The 20,535-nt window shown below is 33.3% G+C and overlaps 1 protein-coding gene across 3 annotated transcripts in view; it reads right to left on the bottom strand.

Moving 5' to 3' along the window:
* Window positions 1-787: 787 nt before the first annotated feature.
* The window catches only part of LOC113391550 (uncharacterized), a 61,914-nt gene continuing 42,166 nt past the window's right edge, over window positions 788-20,535 (bottom strand). The window contains exons 5-15 of one of the 3 annotated variants that reach the window (XM_064219955.1): window positions 19,546-19,766; window positions 18,896-19,080; window positions 18,117-18,304; window positions 17,417-17,693; window positions 17,309-17,368; window positions 16,956-17,212; window positions 12,132-12,289; window positions 11,710-11,996; window positions 3,685-3,848; window positions 2,632-2,710; window positions 788-1,706 (exon numbers count right to left, since the gene is read on the bottom strand). In XM_064219955.1, coding sequence (XP_064076025.1) covers window positions 916-1,706; window positions 2,632-2,710; window positions 3,685-3,848; window positions 11,710-11,996; window positions 12,132-12,289; window positions 16,956-17,212; window positions 17,309-17,368; window positions 17,417-17,693; window positions 18,117-18,304; window positions 18,896-19,080; window positions 19,546-19,766 — 2,667 coding nt within the window. In that variant the 3' untranslated portion in view covers window positions 788-915. Of the gene's footprint in view, window positions 1,707-2,631; window positions 2,711-3,684; window positions 3,849-11,709; window positions 11,997-12,131; window positions 12,290-16,955; window positions 17,369-17,416; window positions 17,694-18,116; window positions 18,305-18,895; window positions 19,081-19,545; window positions 19,767-20,535 lie in introns of all 3 variants that reach the window. The other 2 variants (XM_064219953.1, XM_064219954.1) reach the window with 2 other exon arrangements.

The raw sequence follows: 20,535 nt of genomic DNA, 5'->3' as shown, positions 1-20,535 counted from the left end.
GCTCCAAACCTTCTCCTCAAAGGGAGAGGAGACCTTAGCCCAGCAGTGGGAAATTTACAGGCTGATTATTTTATGTTATGTATCATGAGAAATATAAGAAAAAAACCCGCTGAGTTTCGACGTTGCTTCTCAGATCGGCTACTTTCCGAACCGGTGGTAGATATTAGACAATCAATAAATAAGTCCAATGCTTCCGTATCGAATAAAGGGATTTGATTTGATTTTAAAAAACAAGGTGGAGATTTTGACGTATACAATTTTGCTACTTTTTATTAATAGTTTTATATTCCTAACAATAAGAAGCAGATACGCAGATTCAGATTTGAATTAAGACTATTCTTGTGATTAGTTTGAAATGAAACAAGTTATTATAAGTAAAGTACCTCATTTTTATTTAATCCTAATTTTACAATTATAGATATCAATATATAAAATATTGACTAAATACTTACTTTTACATAATTTGTGTACGTTTTTATAAATGTAGACTTAATTTTATAACTAAGACCAATTCAAATTAGAGAGTCGACCATTTTGGTAATATATTTTTTTTTCAACCAATATGGTCAAAAATCTAATTATTAAACATTAAAATATAATTATTATTATAAAATGTACATTTTTTTAGGTAGAATCAAATAATAATGACTGTAAATATATATATATATATATATATACTTTGAATACATAATAAAATTTTATTACAAATTAAACTAAATATATCCTACCTATGTACATTATATTTATAAATAAAATAATTGTCGGTCGCCATTTTGATTTTTAAAACTTTTCGGGTAACTCTTTCTAGGAACTGATGTTTGTTTTTTGTACTGTCAAAATGATTTATTTTTAATGTTTTTTTTTTAATACAGAATGTTATGGCACTTAGACTTAAATTGTGATTCCAATGTTACCTTACTTCTTGCCCTCTAAGCACTTGCATTTGGCGGAGTGTTCGTGTTTACCGACTAATTCTGAGAAAGAGGGGTTAAATGTTACACCGGGGGCAATGTACTGTGGGTTGGTGCGGCTTCCTGATGTCTCGTAGCTTATAATCTGTGGTTTTGTCGTGTAAGTTATTATTTGCGGTTTCGTCGTATACGTTACGATTTTCGGTTTCGTCGTATATGTTATGATTTTCGGTTTCGTCGTGTAAGTGAATATTTCGGGTTTCGTCGTAAAGGTGACGATTTCCGGTTTCGTTGTGTACGTCACGATTTCCGGTTTCGTTGTGTACGTCACGATTTCAGGTTTAGTTGTGTACGTTATTATCTTCGGTTCGCTCTGGAATACTTTCTTCTCTGAGTAAGTCGCGCTGAAGCCATTTGTTATAGGCTTGATCTCAGCGAAATTAAAACCGGATCCAAAACCGCTTTGGGAACCACTCGAGGATACTTTCTCCGAGAACTGTTTGACTTGCTTGAACTGACCTTGACTGACTAAACCTTGGCCGAATCCGAATTGACCCTTGGCAACGCCGAATCCATTAGCACTGTCTCCAGAGTTAATTGAGCCCTTAACACCGCTGTATTGGGTGCCCTTCGCGCTGTTGAAGCCTTTCACACCACCAGAGTATCGACCCGATGTCACTTTGGTTACGGTACTAAATTGAGCGAATCTAACACTTTCAATCAGCCCAATAGCCCATTGGTACCACTCAAGGTCGAATCTGTAGAACGCTGCGAGTTGGTTACCGGTTTGACAACCTGAAACAATTATGTTAGGTTAATTTTGAAATCACATCTAATTTAGCCTCTCTCTTGAGAGGAGATGGACTTTTGCCCAGCAGTGGGATACTTTAAAACGGTAACTTTTTAGAAACCCAAAAATGTAATCGTTTTAAATCGGAAAGATCTGTTTGCCAAATATTTATTTTTTAATATTCCAAGATATTGCCAGATTACGCTCGCTTCTATTTGAAGCCTATTTGTAACTGTTCCTAACTGATACGGAAAAATACGGTATTACTTAATGGATCTCTAGAATCTCATTATTTTTGGAGGGTATCATTGTGAAAAAATTGCCTATGAAAAATTCTGACCCATGAATATTTTGGCCAATGAAGCAAGCGTGGTGCGTCAGATCGTTATCTTCTCTGTCACAGAATAAGGCTTCTTCTAGCAGTAGACTTTGTATTATACTTCGACTACTACTATCTCTAAGCACAATTTATTCTTAGAAAATGTCTTAAGAACTGTGTCAAGATAAAGCCTAATTCATTTTCAATATAGAAGCATTATATTTCGTAAATTAGCAATAACAGGGGCCTTGGGTTATTACCTTATTAGCTAGCCAATAGACCAATCATACTTTTTTTTTATGATATCGGTAGGCGGACGAGCAATGGGCCACCTGATGGTATGTGGTCACCACCGCTCATAGATAATGGCGTTGTAAGAAATATTAACCATTCCTTACATCACCAATGCGCCACCAACCTTGGGAACTAAGATGTTACGTTCCTTGTGCCTGTAGTCACTGGCTCACTCACCATTCAAACCGGTACACAACAATACTGAGTAGTGCTGTTTGGCGGTAGAATATCTGATGAGTGGTTGGTACCTACCCAGACGGGCTTGCACAAAGCTCTACCACCAAGTAGATACGTATATATGTATGCGTCAACGTTACCTGAGTCCCAGGAGTAAACGCCTCTGAACACGTAGTGTCCATCTCCGGTCGTACATGCGAGCGCACTGCCGATATCCACCTGGAAATTAAAGTTTTTTTTTTTTAATTTAAAAGATCCAAAACGACTGGGATTCAGATCGAAATTCTCATTAAAGTAAACCTCAGCTTAATAGTCACTGAGCCAATTCTACGTATTCAAACCCAGCGATCCAGTTGTTGTTCGGTTAAAGTTGCATCGCAATATGTTCGAGATCATATCGTAACTTATAAGTTGAACCGTTTAAAAATCGGAACACAACAACACAATGTTTGGAATATATAGGCAGGACCTTGGACAAAGCCCTACCACCAAGTAAGTGCATCTCAGCTTAAGTTATGACAAAAGTATATTGCTCAACAAAATATAAACAAAGAAATGATTGAATAACATTTATCAGCAGTGCGATTATGTTTCCCGGCCGAGTCGATGTAGAAAAAGTTCATTAGTTTTCTATGTTGTCTCGGGTCTGGTTGTTTGTGGTACCGTCGTTACTTCTGATTTCCATAACACAAGTGCTTTAGCTACTTACATTGGGATCAGAGTAATGTATGTGATGTTGTCCAATATTTATTTATTTATTTATTATACTCAATGTAGCATATCACATCCTGATTCACGATCGAGTTCTGCGGTGAGTTTCGTATTTTTTCTAACATTACTCTAATTCTACATTATTATTGTATGTAAATCAATATTATAAATACATAACATAAATATTTCAAGGGAATCGTTGAAGCTTACATCCGTAGGTGACAAATATTTCCAAATGTCAAGGATGATACTTTGACAAAGGCCTGATAATTGTACAATATAATTATAAGTATCTTGTGTTCACGATTTCACTGACTGACTGACTCACAATCAAAGTCAAATTCTTTTACAATATACAATAATTACATTCCGGAAATTGTTAATGACTTTTTATCTACCCGACCCGTGACTTGAACTCAAGATCTCGGGTTCAACAGCCTTATAAGTATTTTAAATTGTCTTCATAATAATTCGTAGTATACCTTGCAGATGTTATTCGATGGGTTTGAGGGTTGTCCACAAACGCAGCTGTCTTCATCATACTGGTCCAGGAGATGCGGGTAGTCCGAGCTCAGCTTAGCCTGGCATTCTCCAGGGGTGACCAGAGACACGTTCAGGCTGTGCATGATGCTGCCGGAGAGGTGAGCTGAAAGAATTACGAAATACCATAAATTTAAAATGGCCTAAGTGTTCATCGTGATTGCTTTTAAAAATGAACGTTATGACAAATAAATATAGTTAGAAAATGTTTGCGTAAACAAAACAAGTGTTATATACAGCCCGCTTCCGCCCGGCGCTTCGTCCACATACAAGAGATAGTGTTGCTAGATATCTACAAATGTCCTACTCTGTAATCCTGACGACATCTGTACAAAATTTCATGACTATAATAATAGTTTAGAAGATAAACAAATACTCTAGTAGGTATTTATAATATAAAGATGAGAAAAATATATATCGCTCATCTAAAGCAAGGAAGTTCCTAATACAGATTTGAAGTGAACTCCAATTTATAATGTATCAATTATTTATACTCAAACTCAAACTCAAATTCCTTTATTCAACATAGAAGCATTACACTTTCTTATTGATGGTCAAATTAAACACTACCACCGGTTCGGAAAAAGGAACACCCTGACCTGAGAAGAACCGGCGAAAGAAACTCAGCGGGTCTTTTTTTTTTTATAGATCTATAACATAAGTCTTTTTAATTATGATTTGGTTTGGAACAAATATGACGGGTTCAAAGACGTAGCATCGCTGAACACATAATATTCAGACTAAGTTTACGCGGATTTCAAAAAATCGTGAGAAGACCAGGGCAGTTTTTAGACGAAAATCCACCACCTGTATTGAAACCGCGTCCTCCTTAAAAGGGGAACCAGGCTCGCATTGGGATATTTAGGTATCCGCACGCTTAACGCTTAAGTGTCCTTTGGGTTCCTTCATCCCACAGAAACTGAAGACTATAACTAATAGACAAAATACAACGCAGAAACGAAAATTATTTTTTATTACAATTGTTTATGACCTTAATAATCAACATATGTAAATCAGTGTCAAGAAAAACTAGCCACAGCTTAAATATATCTTTTTTAAGATTAAACAAAAAGTATTTATCTCATACATAAATAAACTCCTTATTGATGCATATTCTGGTTGGAAAAGATAATCTTCTCGAATATTTAAATTACAAACGACTTGATCAATGGATAATTTAAATATCTGATATATTACTTTAATGTATGTTTAACTCTGTTTTAGAGAAGTATAATGTTACTGTCAAGTCTATGTCATCATTGTACGCCATCTTTCTTTTTGTGAAGGTCAATAACAGAAAAATTTTGACGTAAAATATCATATTACCTACGAGAAATGTGTTTTTTTTTTTAAATTTAAAATAGTACCCGCGAATAAGCCACCTATGGTGGGTCGTCACCACTATCTATGGAAATAGCTAAGAATTATTTACTAACCATTGCGCCACCAACCTTGAGAACTGGTGTTATGTCGTTTGAGGCACAAAGCAGCAGGGTTGCCAGATCGTAATTGGATACAAAAAAATAATTTATAAATTTATTAAATATAACACAGTACTTAACAGCTACACTGTTTAACTGTTTCTTAAGTCTGTATAACTGGCAACCCTAGCCTGGAGATTACACTGGCTCGCTCACCCTTTAAACCCGAACATGGTTCGTTAAATATTACCCACAAAGCCAATTAAATAAACGAAACGTACTGCTCATATACATTTTTTCAAAATTTAAATATTGATTATGGCCGAATATCAGTCACAAGCTAATACTAGTTTAAATAAATATTTATTTATAAATGACTTTGAAGTTTTGAGGTTATCAAATTGATTTGATCTGACCGGTTAGAAGTATAATAGAATTCATGTCATTAGTAATATTTACGAAGTTTCTTGTTTTTTATTTTTTTTTTATTGTTAAACTTTTGTAGTTATGCTCACGGTCACCTATTTGAATGCTAGATTTAAAAAAAAAAAAAACTAGCGTATTTTATTGACAGCAAAACAGATGTGTAAATTTATTACTGGCTGATCAAAATATAACCTTACTAAAACAAATCCAGGGATGTTGCTAATGAAATTGTAATTTTTGTACACGACTTGTATCAATAAATTAAATTAAATATTTCTGATCAGTGAATTGAATTGTCTTCACTTTTTTTATGATAAGGTTTGGAGATGACAGCCACATTGCTCTAATGTACAAGTGGATGATTGTTCGACTATCTGTCTGTGTGTTGTTCGCTACTGAACAGATTTTGGTGACATTTGGTATGAACAATGAAGCAAGCTTGAAATCCAAAGGACATAAGCTACTTTATGTTTACACCTGACAAGTAACGTCTAAAACGGCGGCAACTAATATATTCAAATTTAAATTTACTTTTTTTTTAAATTCTAATCTATACATTCAAATAAATGTTCAAATAAAAATATAAATTCAGATAAAAGATAAGTTGAGGCACTTTTTTTTTTTGAATTAACTTCTAAGCTCGCATGTTTCGTATTAATACATTACCGACTGTACTTTATGTCATTCAGGGGGCAATTAGTTCAACAATGCTGTCTTCTTTTTTCTAATATCGAATAGACTATGTTAGAAAGAGATACACTGATTGTGTTTAACCGAACAACATCTATAAGACCGGTAAATATCAAAAGTAATTATTTAAATCTGCTTTTGCGATTTTTTTATAACGTTCGCGTCTGTTTGTTAACAAATTTAAAAACAAGGTTAGGTAAATTGTATAGCTCATTCAATTGAACGAGAAAAACAGGATGTGTTAATGAGAATGATATTTGAAAAAAAAAAAACAAAATTGTTACCGCGTTTTCTATCGTTTGGAAATAATAAAGATCATTGGTTTATTTTTCGTAAAACTATCTCACTTTATATGTATAATTGTATAATTAAAGGAATTATTTCTTTTTTTTTTATGTCTTAATAGGCAAAGACAAAATAATTCAGTTTAATATCATTTTCTTCGATGTTTGTCAAACGATTTTCTTGTTTTTTTTTAAGTAGATATTGACTAGCTTTATGAATATCAATAAAGAATTAAGTTTGTTTGCGTTTTCCGACAAGGGCGACCACTGGTAATAGATAATAAATACCGCCTAATTTGATGAATAATTAATCATAGAATAGACGATTTAAAAGTCGCTTTAAACTAATGGAAAACCAAAAATTATAGATACAAAGACTCATACTTATCAATGCTAATTTAATGATTAACATAATAAATAAAGAAAAATAAACGTGTCGAAGGTCACACGTTATAAAGCCAATAAATTATGCTATTCATTTGTCATTGGAAATTGATTGAAAAGTATAATAAATAATAATTAAAAATATGATCGTTTAATTTAAATGCAAAATAAGTTTATGCTAATACAAACACACGGGTGAAGATTTTTTTTTTAATATAGATAAACCAATCTTGTATTGATTCCTTTGAATTAAGTTTACCTATGCTAGTTAAGTTAACCTATAAGTAAGGTTAGCTATTTATATATTTAAGATATCTAACAATGTGCTTTAGAATAAGATACATAATTATATACAGAGTTGGACACACTAAAAAATTACTTCAAAATCGGTCCAGTCATTTACCAGTTTACGGATACACACGTACAGAAAAGTTACACGTAAGGATTGCAGTATGCACTTGGATTTTATAACTACAGGACATTAAATGTATATATTATATATATTAGGTATTTAACCCACTTGAATCGAAGTTTAGTTCACGGTTTGCATTTAAAATAAGATATTATTGACTGCAAAAATATTTACTTTGTATTCAAAACATATGTAAGAAAATATTATTATATTAAATTTTGGAAATTGAGTGAGTCAGGGTAACAAGGCAATAACTACAAGATTTCATCAGATCTTAATTCCCAAGACGTAAGGGATGGTTAGGGTTTCTTACAGTGCAAAGGGCAGTAGTGACTTACCATGAAGTCGGCCATTTGCTAGTCTTAAATTAAATGCTGTTCATTGGTAAGTGAATCACTTGAGAACAACTGTATAATTATTTTTAAAATTATCCTTATAATTCAAAGCGGATCGGAGAAAGATAAATTGTTAAAGTTGTCCATAAATTCGGAAAATACAGAAAATACGAATATTTCTTTATTTTTTGGGGTTATTTATATTCATTGAATATTTCTTTATATTTCAGGGCTTCTATTGCGTAGGTGTAAGTATTTTTGCTTAATTTACTAATAGTCCCACTGCTGGGCAAATAATTTTCACTCGCTCGAAATGCTAACATTATATTGTGCCATAATAAACCTTAGTTATTTTTCTTAATTATATATATATAGTTGAAGGTTACTTCTATCATTGACTTGGCCAATCAAATATGTTTCGTAATTAGTTAAAATTGGAATGTCATATTATTTGTACATATTTATTTAATTGGCTTCAAAATATTTAGCAATTACCTGATTGGGTGTAATATTTACACGTCAAAACACCGTGAGGCATTTGTGTATTTATTTAGTAATCGCTCATTGGTCGAAATTTAAACGTAATTAATTTGTCTAATTAAATTTACTTAAAAATAAGGCTGATCTGGACGATACCTTTTCATTATTTCAATAAAAAAAACGTAAGTAATGTCAAAAAACGCGTTCTCAGCTTTGACAGTCTATCTAGTTATATAGATGATAAATTTTAACGTAATATAAAAAACTTTTAACGTAATATAAAAAAAAAACCCATTTATTTAAAAGTTGTTCATATGAACCCTTAAGAATAAGAAACTATTTGAATAAAGAATGTTGTTTTTTCTTTTTTTAATTTATACGAATTACGAAAACGAAACAAACATTGACCATCTATGTTTACAGACATATTAAAAAAAAACCCGATTGAAATATAATCTGTGATTACCTCATGAGTCATGACATAATTTACATAAAAGCTAAAAACGATTTGAATAATTTTACTTAACATTTATTATCGTTTTTTTTTTAATTTTTTTCTTTAACAGATAATAAATTAATAACCGTTTTATATGAAAGTTTGTGATATTGTTAAAATTTTTATTTTTATTTATCTACAATATTATATTATATATTTAAATATTTTATGATATTTATGGTAATAATATTCAGGATTAATATTCGCGATCTTTGGACTTCTAGATTTTTTTTTTAATTATAAATTGATTTGCGTGTCAATGATTTCGTATTTATTTATTAATACATACATAACCTATTCAAATCGAAATATAAACATACCTTAGATTTACATATATGCGATTTGCTAAAACTATGCTATGGACTATAGACAGTTCTAGATTAATATATCGTTAAATATAATACAATACTTTTCAATTTCAGTGCTTATATGCACTTTAATTATAATACCAAAGTTTCGATAACAACTTCGCTGACATTCAAAACGCCATTTTTTTTACGAATCTATAATAAATACCATAGACAAGATCTCGACCAATGATATCACGTCAATTTAATGTCAAAGTTGTTTATTTGGCTTTACACCTCTTGTGGTTGGAATAGAAAATACAAAATTACGTGACTGAATAAGAATCTTTAAGGTATTATCCTTACTAATATTAAAAAAAGCGAAAGTTTGTATGTATGGATGTTTGATATTATTTACGCAAAAACTACTGAATGGATTTCAATGAAACTTTACAATAATATAGCTTATACATCAGAATAACACATAGGTTATAATTTATAAAGATATTCTGTAAAGAATACCTGACAACTAATCCCTAGAACCTTCCTCAAAATTTGTCTATGACAAATTGTTATAGTTCAAAGCAGATTGGAGAAAGATAAATTGTTCAAGTTGTCCATAAATTTGGAAAATACAGAAAAAACGAATTTTTTTTTGGGATATTTATATTCATTGAATATTTGACAGGACTTCTATCGCGTAGGTGAGCTAATTTGAAATGAAGCATATTTGCTTAATTTACTAATAGTCCCACGGCTGGGCAAATAATTTTCAACCTCTCGAAATGCAACCGTTATATTGCGCCAACCCCTAAAACCTCCGTCAAAATTTGTCTATGACATGCTGTAATTCGACTAGTCATTTCAGAGATATTTACTACAGCTTTTTTGATACTTGTTGTCGGCCGCGGTTTTGTGATTTGCGTGTTATTCGTTAGGTATAAAAAACTCTACGTCCTCCCTTGATTTATTCCAAAATCGTGAAAGAACAACATACAGAGTTAATTACGCATTTATAATATCAGTATAGACAAATTAACGAATATACACGTGTCGTATAATTTTCGATCAATATTAACATAGATATAGTATGTGAAATTTACATTGTCATTGCCGTTGATAATTTTTAGAAATATCGATGCTGTGTTTAAGCGTTGAAAAAACATGTTATTGAATTTTTTTTTGTATTAATTAACGAAATAATAAACGTTATTTATGAGAGGCCCTGATTTGATATTCGATATTTTAATATAATACTTAATATGATTAAATTATTTTTATTGATCATTGTATTATTTAAATAATCTGTACAGATATAATTTCCTTGTTAAAATAATAGATGGCGTTAGTAGGTTATTAAATCGCGCTAGCGTTTTGTATTATTAAATACCATAAGCTAAAAACTAATTTGAACTATTGAATCATGATCAATATGGTGTCTCGTACACATATATCTTGAGAGAAGAGATAATTCTGTATGCTACAACAATTAAAATCATTCCTAAAATGGTCAGTCTGAAAATTTGATGAGTTTTTATTTTTCGATCGTACAAAGTTCGATCAATTTCACTAATACCTAAAAACTTATATCAAATCCTGATTCCAGTTAATATTTTTCTGTATCATAAAAAAAGTATTTCAGCTATTTTTAAAACGCAATTAAAAGTAAGTCTGGGGCGGACGCGATCACGATTTTCAGACAAGACAGTTTCACCTTAACAACATTTATGTGGACTTCTGTACATTCAAAAGGATAAAATCTGTCTGGATTACAAAGGTTTTTGTTCACACCTTGCTGATATTTATATCTGTATGGAATTCTTTGTAATAAAATGTATTTGTATTTTTAAAAGCACGCGGTTTCACCGATTGCTAACATTTTGGGTAAACAAAGCAAATGTTTCTTGTATGCCCTGCGGTGAAGGACGTCGTGAGGTAACGTACATGACGTAGTGGTGGAAATGAGACGCGATATTTGCCTCGTAATGCAATCGGATCACGGTAAAAGTGTTAACAGATTGATGGTAGTTGGTAGGACAAGCAATTCTTTGGACTCTTATGGGGGGGACAGCAACCGCCTTTGACATTAGTAGGTTAGACGATGTTCGTCAACGAAAATAACAACTATTAAAATTCATAAATCTTACAATGATTGTTACATTAACACCATCACTGGACAAAAATAAATGTCTTCCAATTATTCTCACGGCTTCAGCCCACTAGTGGGCTATTTACTTTAAGGGTTACGTAACATTAACAAAGATAAGCTATCTAAACAGTTCAAAAATACAAGTAAGTCAATTCTTAAATCTTTTTTTAGTAGATATCTTTAAGGTAGTAATATGTTATTTCTATATCTTTTATATTTTATCTTTATGTATGTATGTATGTATATGTATATCTATAATTAATTGCCATACGTTTAATATATACGCTTCAATTACTACGAATTATGTCCAATATCTGAATAGTAATTTTTTCTATGATATATGTAGACGGGCAGATGGACCACCATAAATAAGTGGTCACCAACGCCCATAGATATTGGCCCTGAAGAAAATATCCACAAATCCTTACATCAGCAATGCGCCACCAAACTAGAGAGCTAAGATGTCCTTTGCGCCTGTTGTAACCTATCAATGTCATTGCTGTTTGGGTAGGTGGTAATTGCCCAGATGGTTTTGTACAAATTCCAACCACACAAGTATTCAGGCAATATTTATTTAATCATAAAAAAAAATATCTATCTTACCTTGTAACACTTGTTTGCCCCATCCAGTAACAATGCACTGTCCAGCCCCATTGTAGTACTGGTCTAAAGTCTCATCAGCACCAGGTAAGCATATGGGGTAGATATTCTTGGCGAATCGTAAATTCTCAGTGAGTACTAAGATTGCTGCATCGTAGTGGGCACTTCCGCTTTTGTAGAAGGGGTGACGCAAGATTGTCTTAACCTGGACGATTTGGAAGGGAAGAGGTTCGTCGTCGATTCCAAGTTTCCATTCTCCGCCCTTGATCAGCACGTTCTTGGCGTCCAAGCTACAGCAGGAGAAGAATAAGGACAAAGTTAATGTTTGCAAAACTTTCATTTAAGGAAGCGAATAATTACTCAATGACAGTCTGTAGGTACGATTCATATTAAACGCGAGACATTGAGATAAAAAAACATCATACCCATCAACACAAGCCGCTGATGTAACAACGACATCAGGTCTGGTGATCACACCACCGCAGAGAAGACTCTTGTTGGTTTGGAGCAACACCATCGCTTGCCAAGGAATTTCCGCGAAGTCTACTTCCAGATTATTGCGGTTGCCGTTTGGCTTTTGACCCTGAGGAAGAAGGCAATCATGTATTTTTGACATTTGGTTGATAAATCCAAAATGACCCAGTGGTTCGAACACGTCATTCTCAACCAAACATTACAGGTTTGAAATCAAATAATCATTACTAAATTTCGATGTATTAAATTTGTATTTTGCGGTGTCGTGCTTGGTGGCAAATGCGTGCGTGGTCGACCATGCTTCAAATCTTTTACAAGCTTCAAACCTACTCTTAGCTTCATAGGAGCTATCAAAATAAACTTCATTCAATTAGGCTATGACAAGAACATTTGAAACGTGATTTTGCAAGATTTTATTAAATATAAGGCTACCACCGGGTCGGAATATAGATTTTACTGAGAAGTACCAGCAGTTCTACCAAATAAAGAACAGGTAATTTTAATTGATAACCGTTAAGAAACTTGGCAGTTATATTTGGAACTAAATTTAATTTTTAAATTGAAATAGCACATTAATAAACTCCTTAAACTTCCTCCTCTCTTACTCCTGAACTTAAAAAATAGGAGTCGTTTATTTGTAAAGTCTAACTGAAAAAACTACTAAAGTTTAACCAGCAGATGCGACGCAATCCGGAGAAGGTTTTAGTATATCATCATCAAACAAGACAGCGATTACCGATGGTTTTGCTTGTACAGATATGTAGAAAAATATAGCATAGATATTCATAACCCAATATAACAGTTAAACCTAACAAATCAAATCAAAATATACTTTATTCAAGTAGGCTTTTACGAGCACTTTTGAATCGTTTTACACATTTAACAAACTATTTAAAGTAAAGCTACCACCGATTCGGAATGTATGTAGATTCTACCGAGAAGAACCGGCAAGAAATTCAGTAGTTACTCTTTTTCAACATCTAAAAATACAGTCATGTTAGTTAAATACAATTATATATGTATGTTATGTCTCTCCTGGAAGTCAATAAACATTAACTCCACGCTCAGTATTTACAAATACACGAAAATTAAAAGCCAAGTTTAATCGCACCAATCAACCAAGCTGTGTTGACAGGTAATCGATTAACTAGAATTCATCACATACACGAAGGTCATTTAAAAAGAGATTACATATTAAATTTAAATTGAATCTGTTTTAAACTTATTAACATTTCTAAAACGCTTCTAAAACGAATATAGCAATACGTTGCAACATTTCAAAAGACATCTGATGAATTAACTGTTGAAATAGTGTTGTAACTTTAAAATTCTTAACACCAAATATTCTAAGGTCAAATGTTATATGTTAAATAAATGGATGCTTTCCAATTTATAATATAATTAACATATTTATATGTGTTTTAGTTTAAAGGGAATGTCAGTCAGTTTAGTAACAGGATCGTTGTGTCAACTTCAAATCGATTGTGGTGATTTCTATACGTAAATGTTCCGTGACATTAACTCTGGCTAATGTATACTTTTTTTTTTTAAATAAGTTTTAAAAGAAACCACAGACATAATATCACTATGCCTTGGAAATATAACAGACCAAAAATCTGGATTTTGGAGTTCAGTATTTAGAATGTTCTTTCTATATATTTTTTGTATTCTATAAACAATATACTATAATTTATTTTATTGTTATTATGTTACTAACTTGGTAATCCCAAAAAAAAACTTGATTTATGTTGGATTAGTTATATAAAAAAGTTTTTTTTTCATAATTTCTTGTTCAAAGACTATTTCATAAAATAAGATAAATATGTAATAAAAACTATTATATACTTAATAAAATTATATAAATTAAAATATTATTAAGTTTTTTTTTCATTTAAATTCATCGTTTTTTTTTTTTATAATTTCTGATAGACCACACACAGTTTAAACCAGTGGCTCTGACAGCATATGCATAAAAAATCCTTATGTAACGTCGGTAGACCAATGGAGGAATCAGAATTAAACTCTTAAAAGTTAAACGGAGTAGGAAAGTTTGTTTGGGAATTCGTCATTTCTGAAGTTAGAAATATTAAAATCGATATTTGTGTTTCTTCTTGGGAAAGACGATATGGTTAGAAAGAATCTTACTCGTGAGATGACGTCCGACAGAGAAGTATGGAAGAGGAAGACATGCTGCACCGACCCCAAGTAAAATTGAGTTAAGGGCAGGAGGATGAGGATGATTCGCGTTTCTTCTGATAAATACTAACGTAACAGAGTTTCCACGACACACAGTTATCTTGTGTATTTAAATACAAGTAAATTGTGGTCACATGTATAACATCCTTTTCTCTAGAGATCCTCACACATGTCTTTTGACCTCATACGACCAACTGTAACCCGTTAAGGTCAAAATAGTGATTCCGAGTTAATTTAACCTTGATTTATTCATTTTATAATGATAATAGTTCCTGATAATGTTGCATTTATTAAATAATGATAAAAATTTAACGTCGAATTATTATTTAAAATTTTATTCGTATGCAGTCGAATGAATTATACTGATGTGTTTCTTTTCTAACAAATTAGTGACAAGAGATGACTTAATATGAATACTAATTTCTCATTCAGGTGTTCAATGTAACTAGTTATAAATGGTGTTTAGAAAAAAAAATAACAAAACCGAACTTTGAGAATGTCAAGGTCACAAAGAATTATGGATTTTCTTTGTAACTGACCGGAGGTTCAAATTCCATTAGGTCATAGTCAACTTAATGGAATGGAAATATTCTTGCGTGAAGGACTTACTGACACTTTTGTATTATTTTATTAGAAATTTAAGACATTTTAAGAAATTTTAACACAATGTAAAGGGAGATTTTTCAAAATTTTTTGTTATTAACTTAAGTTACTTAAGTTTAAATAAATTCTGATATCGATATTTCTCTAATATCACACAACACTAGTCTACGTTTAATAAGTCACCGGTCATATAAAAACTTTTTGTTTTTAATGACAGTAACAACTATTTTATTTATTATTAGATTAGTGTGAGTCGTCATATGTGATTTGATATGACGAAGGGAATAAAAGTATTGGCATAACGAACTTTATTTTACTTTTAAAAACAGTAATTTTTATATGTTTCATGTCAAAAAAATACTTAATAAATAAGGTACTTTTTTTTTTATGTTTTTGAAGAATATATATACTTATTAATGATAAAAAACAAACTTAGTATATGTTGATTTCCAGATAGGATATACTGTATAAATTTAATGGTACATTATTGTCATATCCTCCTACTTTCCGTAGGTATTTTTTTTTATGTAACAGGTTGGCGGCAAATTGGCCACCTGATGGTAAGTGGTCACCGACGGCAACAGACACTGACGCTGTAAGATATAAAAACCACTGTTTACATTACACCAATGCGCCACCAACCTTGGGAGCTGAGATGTTATGTCCCTTGTGCCTGTAGTTCCACTGGCTTGTTTACCCTTCAAACCGCAACACAACAATACTAAGCATTGCTGTTTGGCGGTAGACTATCTGATGAGTGGGTGGTACCTACCCAGAAGGGCTTGCACAAAGCCCTACCACCAATATAAAGCAAAGCAGCTTAACATTTAATTCAACACTGTAACGACGATTCAAAAGTGCTTTTACAAGTCTACATGAATAAAGAATACTTTGATTTTGCCAATGAATACATTTTGACGTTTTTATGGCTGTAGATTTTATTAAGTAAATAGAAAAAAATACTAGCTGCCCATCCCGTCGTACGGATAGAATACGTAAAAAAATAAACCTTTCATTGATGTTGAAATTTCCTAAAATCCTTTCCAAGTGAGTTTACGTCGTGAAAGGAGTATCTGCTAAATTTCAAGTCAAAATATATTTTCAAATATATCTTGATGACTGGTATTTCGTATATGTACATATGAATACGCAAGTCTCATAGGTTTTCGAAATTCTGCCATATGTGTATTCCACCAACCCGCATTGGAGCAGCGTGGTGGAATATGCTCCATACTTTCTCCTCAACGGGAGAGGAGGCCTTAGCCCAGCAGTGGGAAATTTACAGGCTGATTATGTATGTATGTTATAGGTTTTTACTATGGAATGAAGAAGTCAGACGTATGTTTGTGTATATAAAGTGTACCTTCAAATGTATGAAATTTAACCGTGGAGCTAGAGGAATATTTTTGCAGGTATTCGTTAATATCCCGTAAAATAAAAAGGTAATTTATAAAACACTATTCTCTCGATAGAATCTACATTCGAAACCGACGGTAGCTTTGCCTGCAAAAGCTTACTTGAATAAAGTATATTTTCATTTGATTTGATTTCAGTTATTCCAAACATTTCGGTAGACACTTTTTTTGGTTAAAGACCTAAATAAGATACATTCCTTGCAGTCCGCATTGCTAGACGACAGAGATTTCACCTCACAATTTTTTTTCTAATGGTGACTACGTTAGTTATAAGGCTAACAAACAGTAGAATCGGTTTTTAGTAATTAAAGTTTAAAGTCACCATGAGCTAATCCATCGATATCATGTCCAGTAAATCGAGGATAATACCATCAATATATTATGGTCTTATTGCACATATACAATGTAAAACTGGGCTAAAACATCCTACTCTTTTGATACATCTTGACACGGCTTGGACACCAAGCAAGATATGGATTTTTAACCCAAAACGAGCACATGAAAGTCAACATGGTTAACCGTTAGCTAGAAATGTGAATATAGAAAAAAATAAAAACTTACGTTCAAAAGTCCGCACTTTCCGCCGCCATTGTATTGTTGCAGGAATACTCTCTGCACGGATTCCCCGTACTCATTCTCAACACCGATTCCACTTCCCTGGGACACAGAGAAACCTTGACCCTGACGGATGTTTTGTCCAAAACCTTGTGATACGAGGAGTCCTTGTCCTCTAGTCACGAGCTGTCCCTGCCCTTGGGACAGGTATTGGCCCTGACCTTGGGATACTAATTGACCTTCTCCTTGGGATACGTATTGGCCTTGCCCTTGACGAACACCCTCTCCGAATCCTTGTGAAACGATTGCGCCCTGTCCTTGACGTACTCCTTCTCCAAAACCTTGTGAAACGATTGCACCCTGTCCTTGACGTACTCCTTCCCCAAATCCTTGTGAAACTATTGCGCCCTGGCCTTGACGTACTCCTTCCCCAAATCCTTGTGAAACTATTGCACCCTGGCCTTGAGACGCGTATTGTCCCTGTCCTTGTCTGATTCCAGTACCGAACCCTTGGGATACAGCTGCTCCTTGGACTTGAGTGGCTATTTGTCCTTGTCCTTGACGGATTCCAGTACCGAAACCTTGGGATACAGCTGTTCCTTGTCCCTGAGTGATTATCTGTCCCTGTCCTTGAGAAGCGTATTGCCCTTGACCCTTTTTGATGGCGATTCCTTGACCTTCGATCACACCGATGCCTTGTCCTTGAATACCTTTCTGGCCAACTCCGAATTGTGTTTGCACGCCCTATGAATAAAAAAACATAAATAACAAAATGCCCACACAAATAACGTTGCTTAAAACTAATTTACTGCGAGATGTTAATTTTTTTGTGAATAGAAAAGAAAATACTTTTGGTTAAAATTTTGCTGTATATATTTTCAGCACTAAGAGAAGTCACTGAAACATAAACCATGTTTTTTCTGACGCCACAACATTCACGAACGCTAGAGTTAACGTGTTCAAAGTTGTCGGGTCAGAAGAACTTTTATAATTATTTTCGTGATTTGAGTTATCCTCCATGTAACAAATATTATGTGTACCTTTCCTAGTACATAATATTTTGTATGTAATTCAACTATGACTTATCAACCTAAGGCTATTTGAAAAAATATGCCATTTAGAATTAAGGTTGTATTTTAATAAATTGTGCACATAATTGATATATACCTGTCCAACAACACCGAACTGTCCTTTAGCTCCCTGAGAGTATTGTCCTTGTCCTTGGGATACGAACTGACCTTGTCCTTGCTTGATCACTTGTCCTCTACCCTGGGTTATGATCTGTCCTTGACCTTTCTGGCCGTATTGTCCTTGAGAGAAAGCTGTGTTCACTTGAGAGCCTGATCCGATTTGACCTGTTAAAATTATACTTAATGTAGATAATTTCAGTACTTTTTAAGCAGCTGTACAGCGCTAACAACAAAGGCACAATTAGATGTTCATAATGCTAAAATTGCTTTTAAGTAACTATGAACATTGGCACCGCTAGAAATATCCAATACACATTCCACTGTCAATGCACTACCAACCTTGGAAACAGTGACGTAAATAGTTTGTCATCCTTTGCTTATTAGGAAAACGAACGTGAAACGCCGAGCATTGGATGACAAGTCGGCTAGTCGAATTGAGCTTAGAGAACCGTTCAGGTTTTATTAGAACTTAGTTAAGATCACGTTCCTCATAGTCTTCTTAAAAAAAAGGAAACCGCTAGTATTGAAATTTTGGACACCCTTTATTTCTTTAGTTTTTTAAGTTCTATGAGGTCTTCCTCGAAAAAAAGTTTTGAAATCTTGGAAAGTATGATGCTATGTCTCTTGTGCCTGTAGTTGCTGTAACTCAATAAGCTGTTTGGCGATATAATTTTAGATGAGTGCTTGGTCCCTTCCCAGGTGGGCTGGCTTAAAGGTCTACCACCAAAATAATTTAAAATATATATAAAAACTGACCTTGTCCAATAATGCCACGTTGTCCCTGACCTGCTTGACTGTATTGAACTTGACCTCCGACGCTGTATTGACCCTGTCCTCCTTGACCGAACTGTCCCTTTTGGACGAAGGGAGTTGCGGTGGATGAAGGGTAGCCTGGGGTAATTCGGTTTGATCCGAATGGTGTACCGGGTGGTTTTGTTGATCTGATTGGAAAAATTGAAATATGTTGATTAGAACTATGTCAACGATAGTATGGATTTTTCTATGTTCACGTAAAATAAGCAGAGCATCGGAGAATGTTATATAATTTAATTCATTAATGCGTAAGCAGAATGTCCCACTGTTGGGCTAAGGCCTCCTCCCTCTTTTGATGAGAAGAGTTGGAATCAATTTCACCAAGCTCCTCTAATGCAGGTCGGTGGATATACATGTGGCATAATTTCATTGAAATTTGGACACGTGCAGGTTTCCTCACGATGTTTTCCTTAATCGCTGAGCATGAGATAAATTATAAATACAAATTAAGCACATGATAATCAGTGGCGCCTGCCTGCGTTCGTACCCGCAATCGTTGGTTAAGGATGCACGCATTCTAATCATTGAGCTATCTCGGCTTTCGATATCGGTGTAATTTTTGTCAGTTAAGCACAGTTAAACGTAACACTTACAAGAAATTGTTCAAGATAACGGATCCAGTGACTGGAGGTCTGGCGGTGACTGTTGGTCTGATGTTGTTCGAGCTACCACGACTGTCTGGAACGTATTTGCCATCGTTACCACCGAAGACGCCGGGCACCCACTTGCCGAGCTGGTTGGTCGGCCATGGGTCGGTGTAGTAGGGATCACGACAGCATTTGCCAACACGACCAGTTTCGATGTCTTTGCAGTCCTGGGAAAAGAGGTTTTATTTAGTAATAAATATAAATAGCTTTCAAACAAAGCGTGATTAAGTATTGTTTAAATATTTGAGCTTTTAAGATAATGTATGTACTTTGTACCAAATTGATTTGTACCAAGTTAGTGACATTCTCGTTTCTACAATAGTCAACAGATATTGACATAATTGCCTGTATATGACTTTCTTTCAAGATACGAACATAGAATTGTCACCTGTTTATATCTAAAGACCATTGAATATGCTTAAGGTCAATAATCTTAAAGGTAATTAACAGAAGGTCAATAAAATTTAGTAGTTTCAACACACTTTATAATTGGATGATTCTGTAAACTCGATATGGATTTTGAAAGCATAATTAAGGCGCTTAAATGTTTGGTAAAACCCGTCACACGAGACTTTTCCACAAGGTAAAAATAAACTGAAATAGTTAATTAAAAATCTTTAACACTATTTTATTCATTAACATATTCATAAGCTAATAAAAAAAGTACTTCAAAAACGCATGCTTTAAATAAAAACTTAACGTTGATAAAGAAATTGTGACGGGACGGTTAAGTTACACTGAACTGGAGTTTAATTGTTGCAAATTCTCACTTTATTGCAATCACCCAGCCTATTCCAATCGAAGTAGGAATAAAGATAAACATACCTTAGATTTACGTATTTCATGCGATTTGCTAATAACTCAGCTATATTGTGCACGGCTAAGATATTATGAATTATATATATTAATTTATAATACAACACTGTTACACTTAAC

This window comes from Vanessa tameamea, chromosome 30 (assembly GCF_037043105.1).
Source record: "Vanessa tameamea isolate UH-Manoa-2023 chromosome 30, ilVanTame1 primary haplotype, whole genome shotgun sequence".
Lineage (NCBI taxonomy): Eukaryota > Metazoa > Arthropoda > Insecta > Lepidoptera > Nymphalidae > Vanessa > Vanessa tameamea.
Note: the sequence above shows the minus strand (reverse complement) of the source record. Positions and strands in the feature narration are given on the sequence as shown.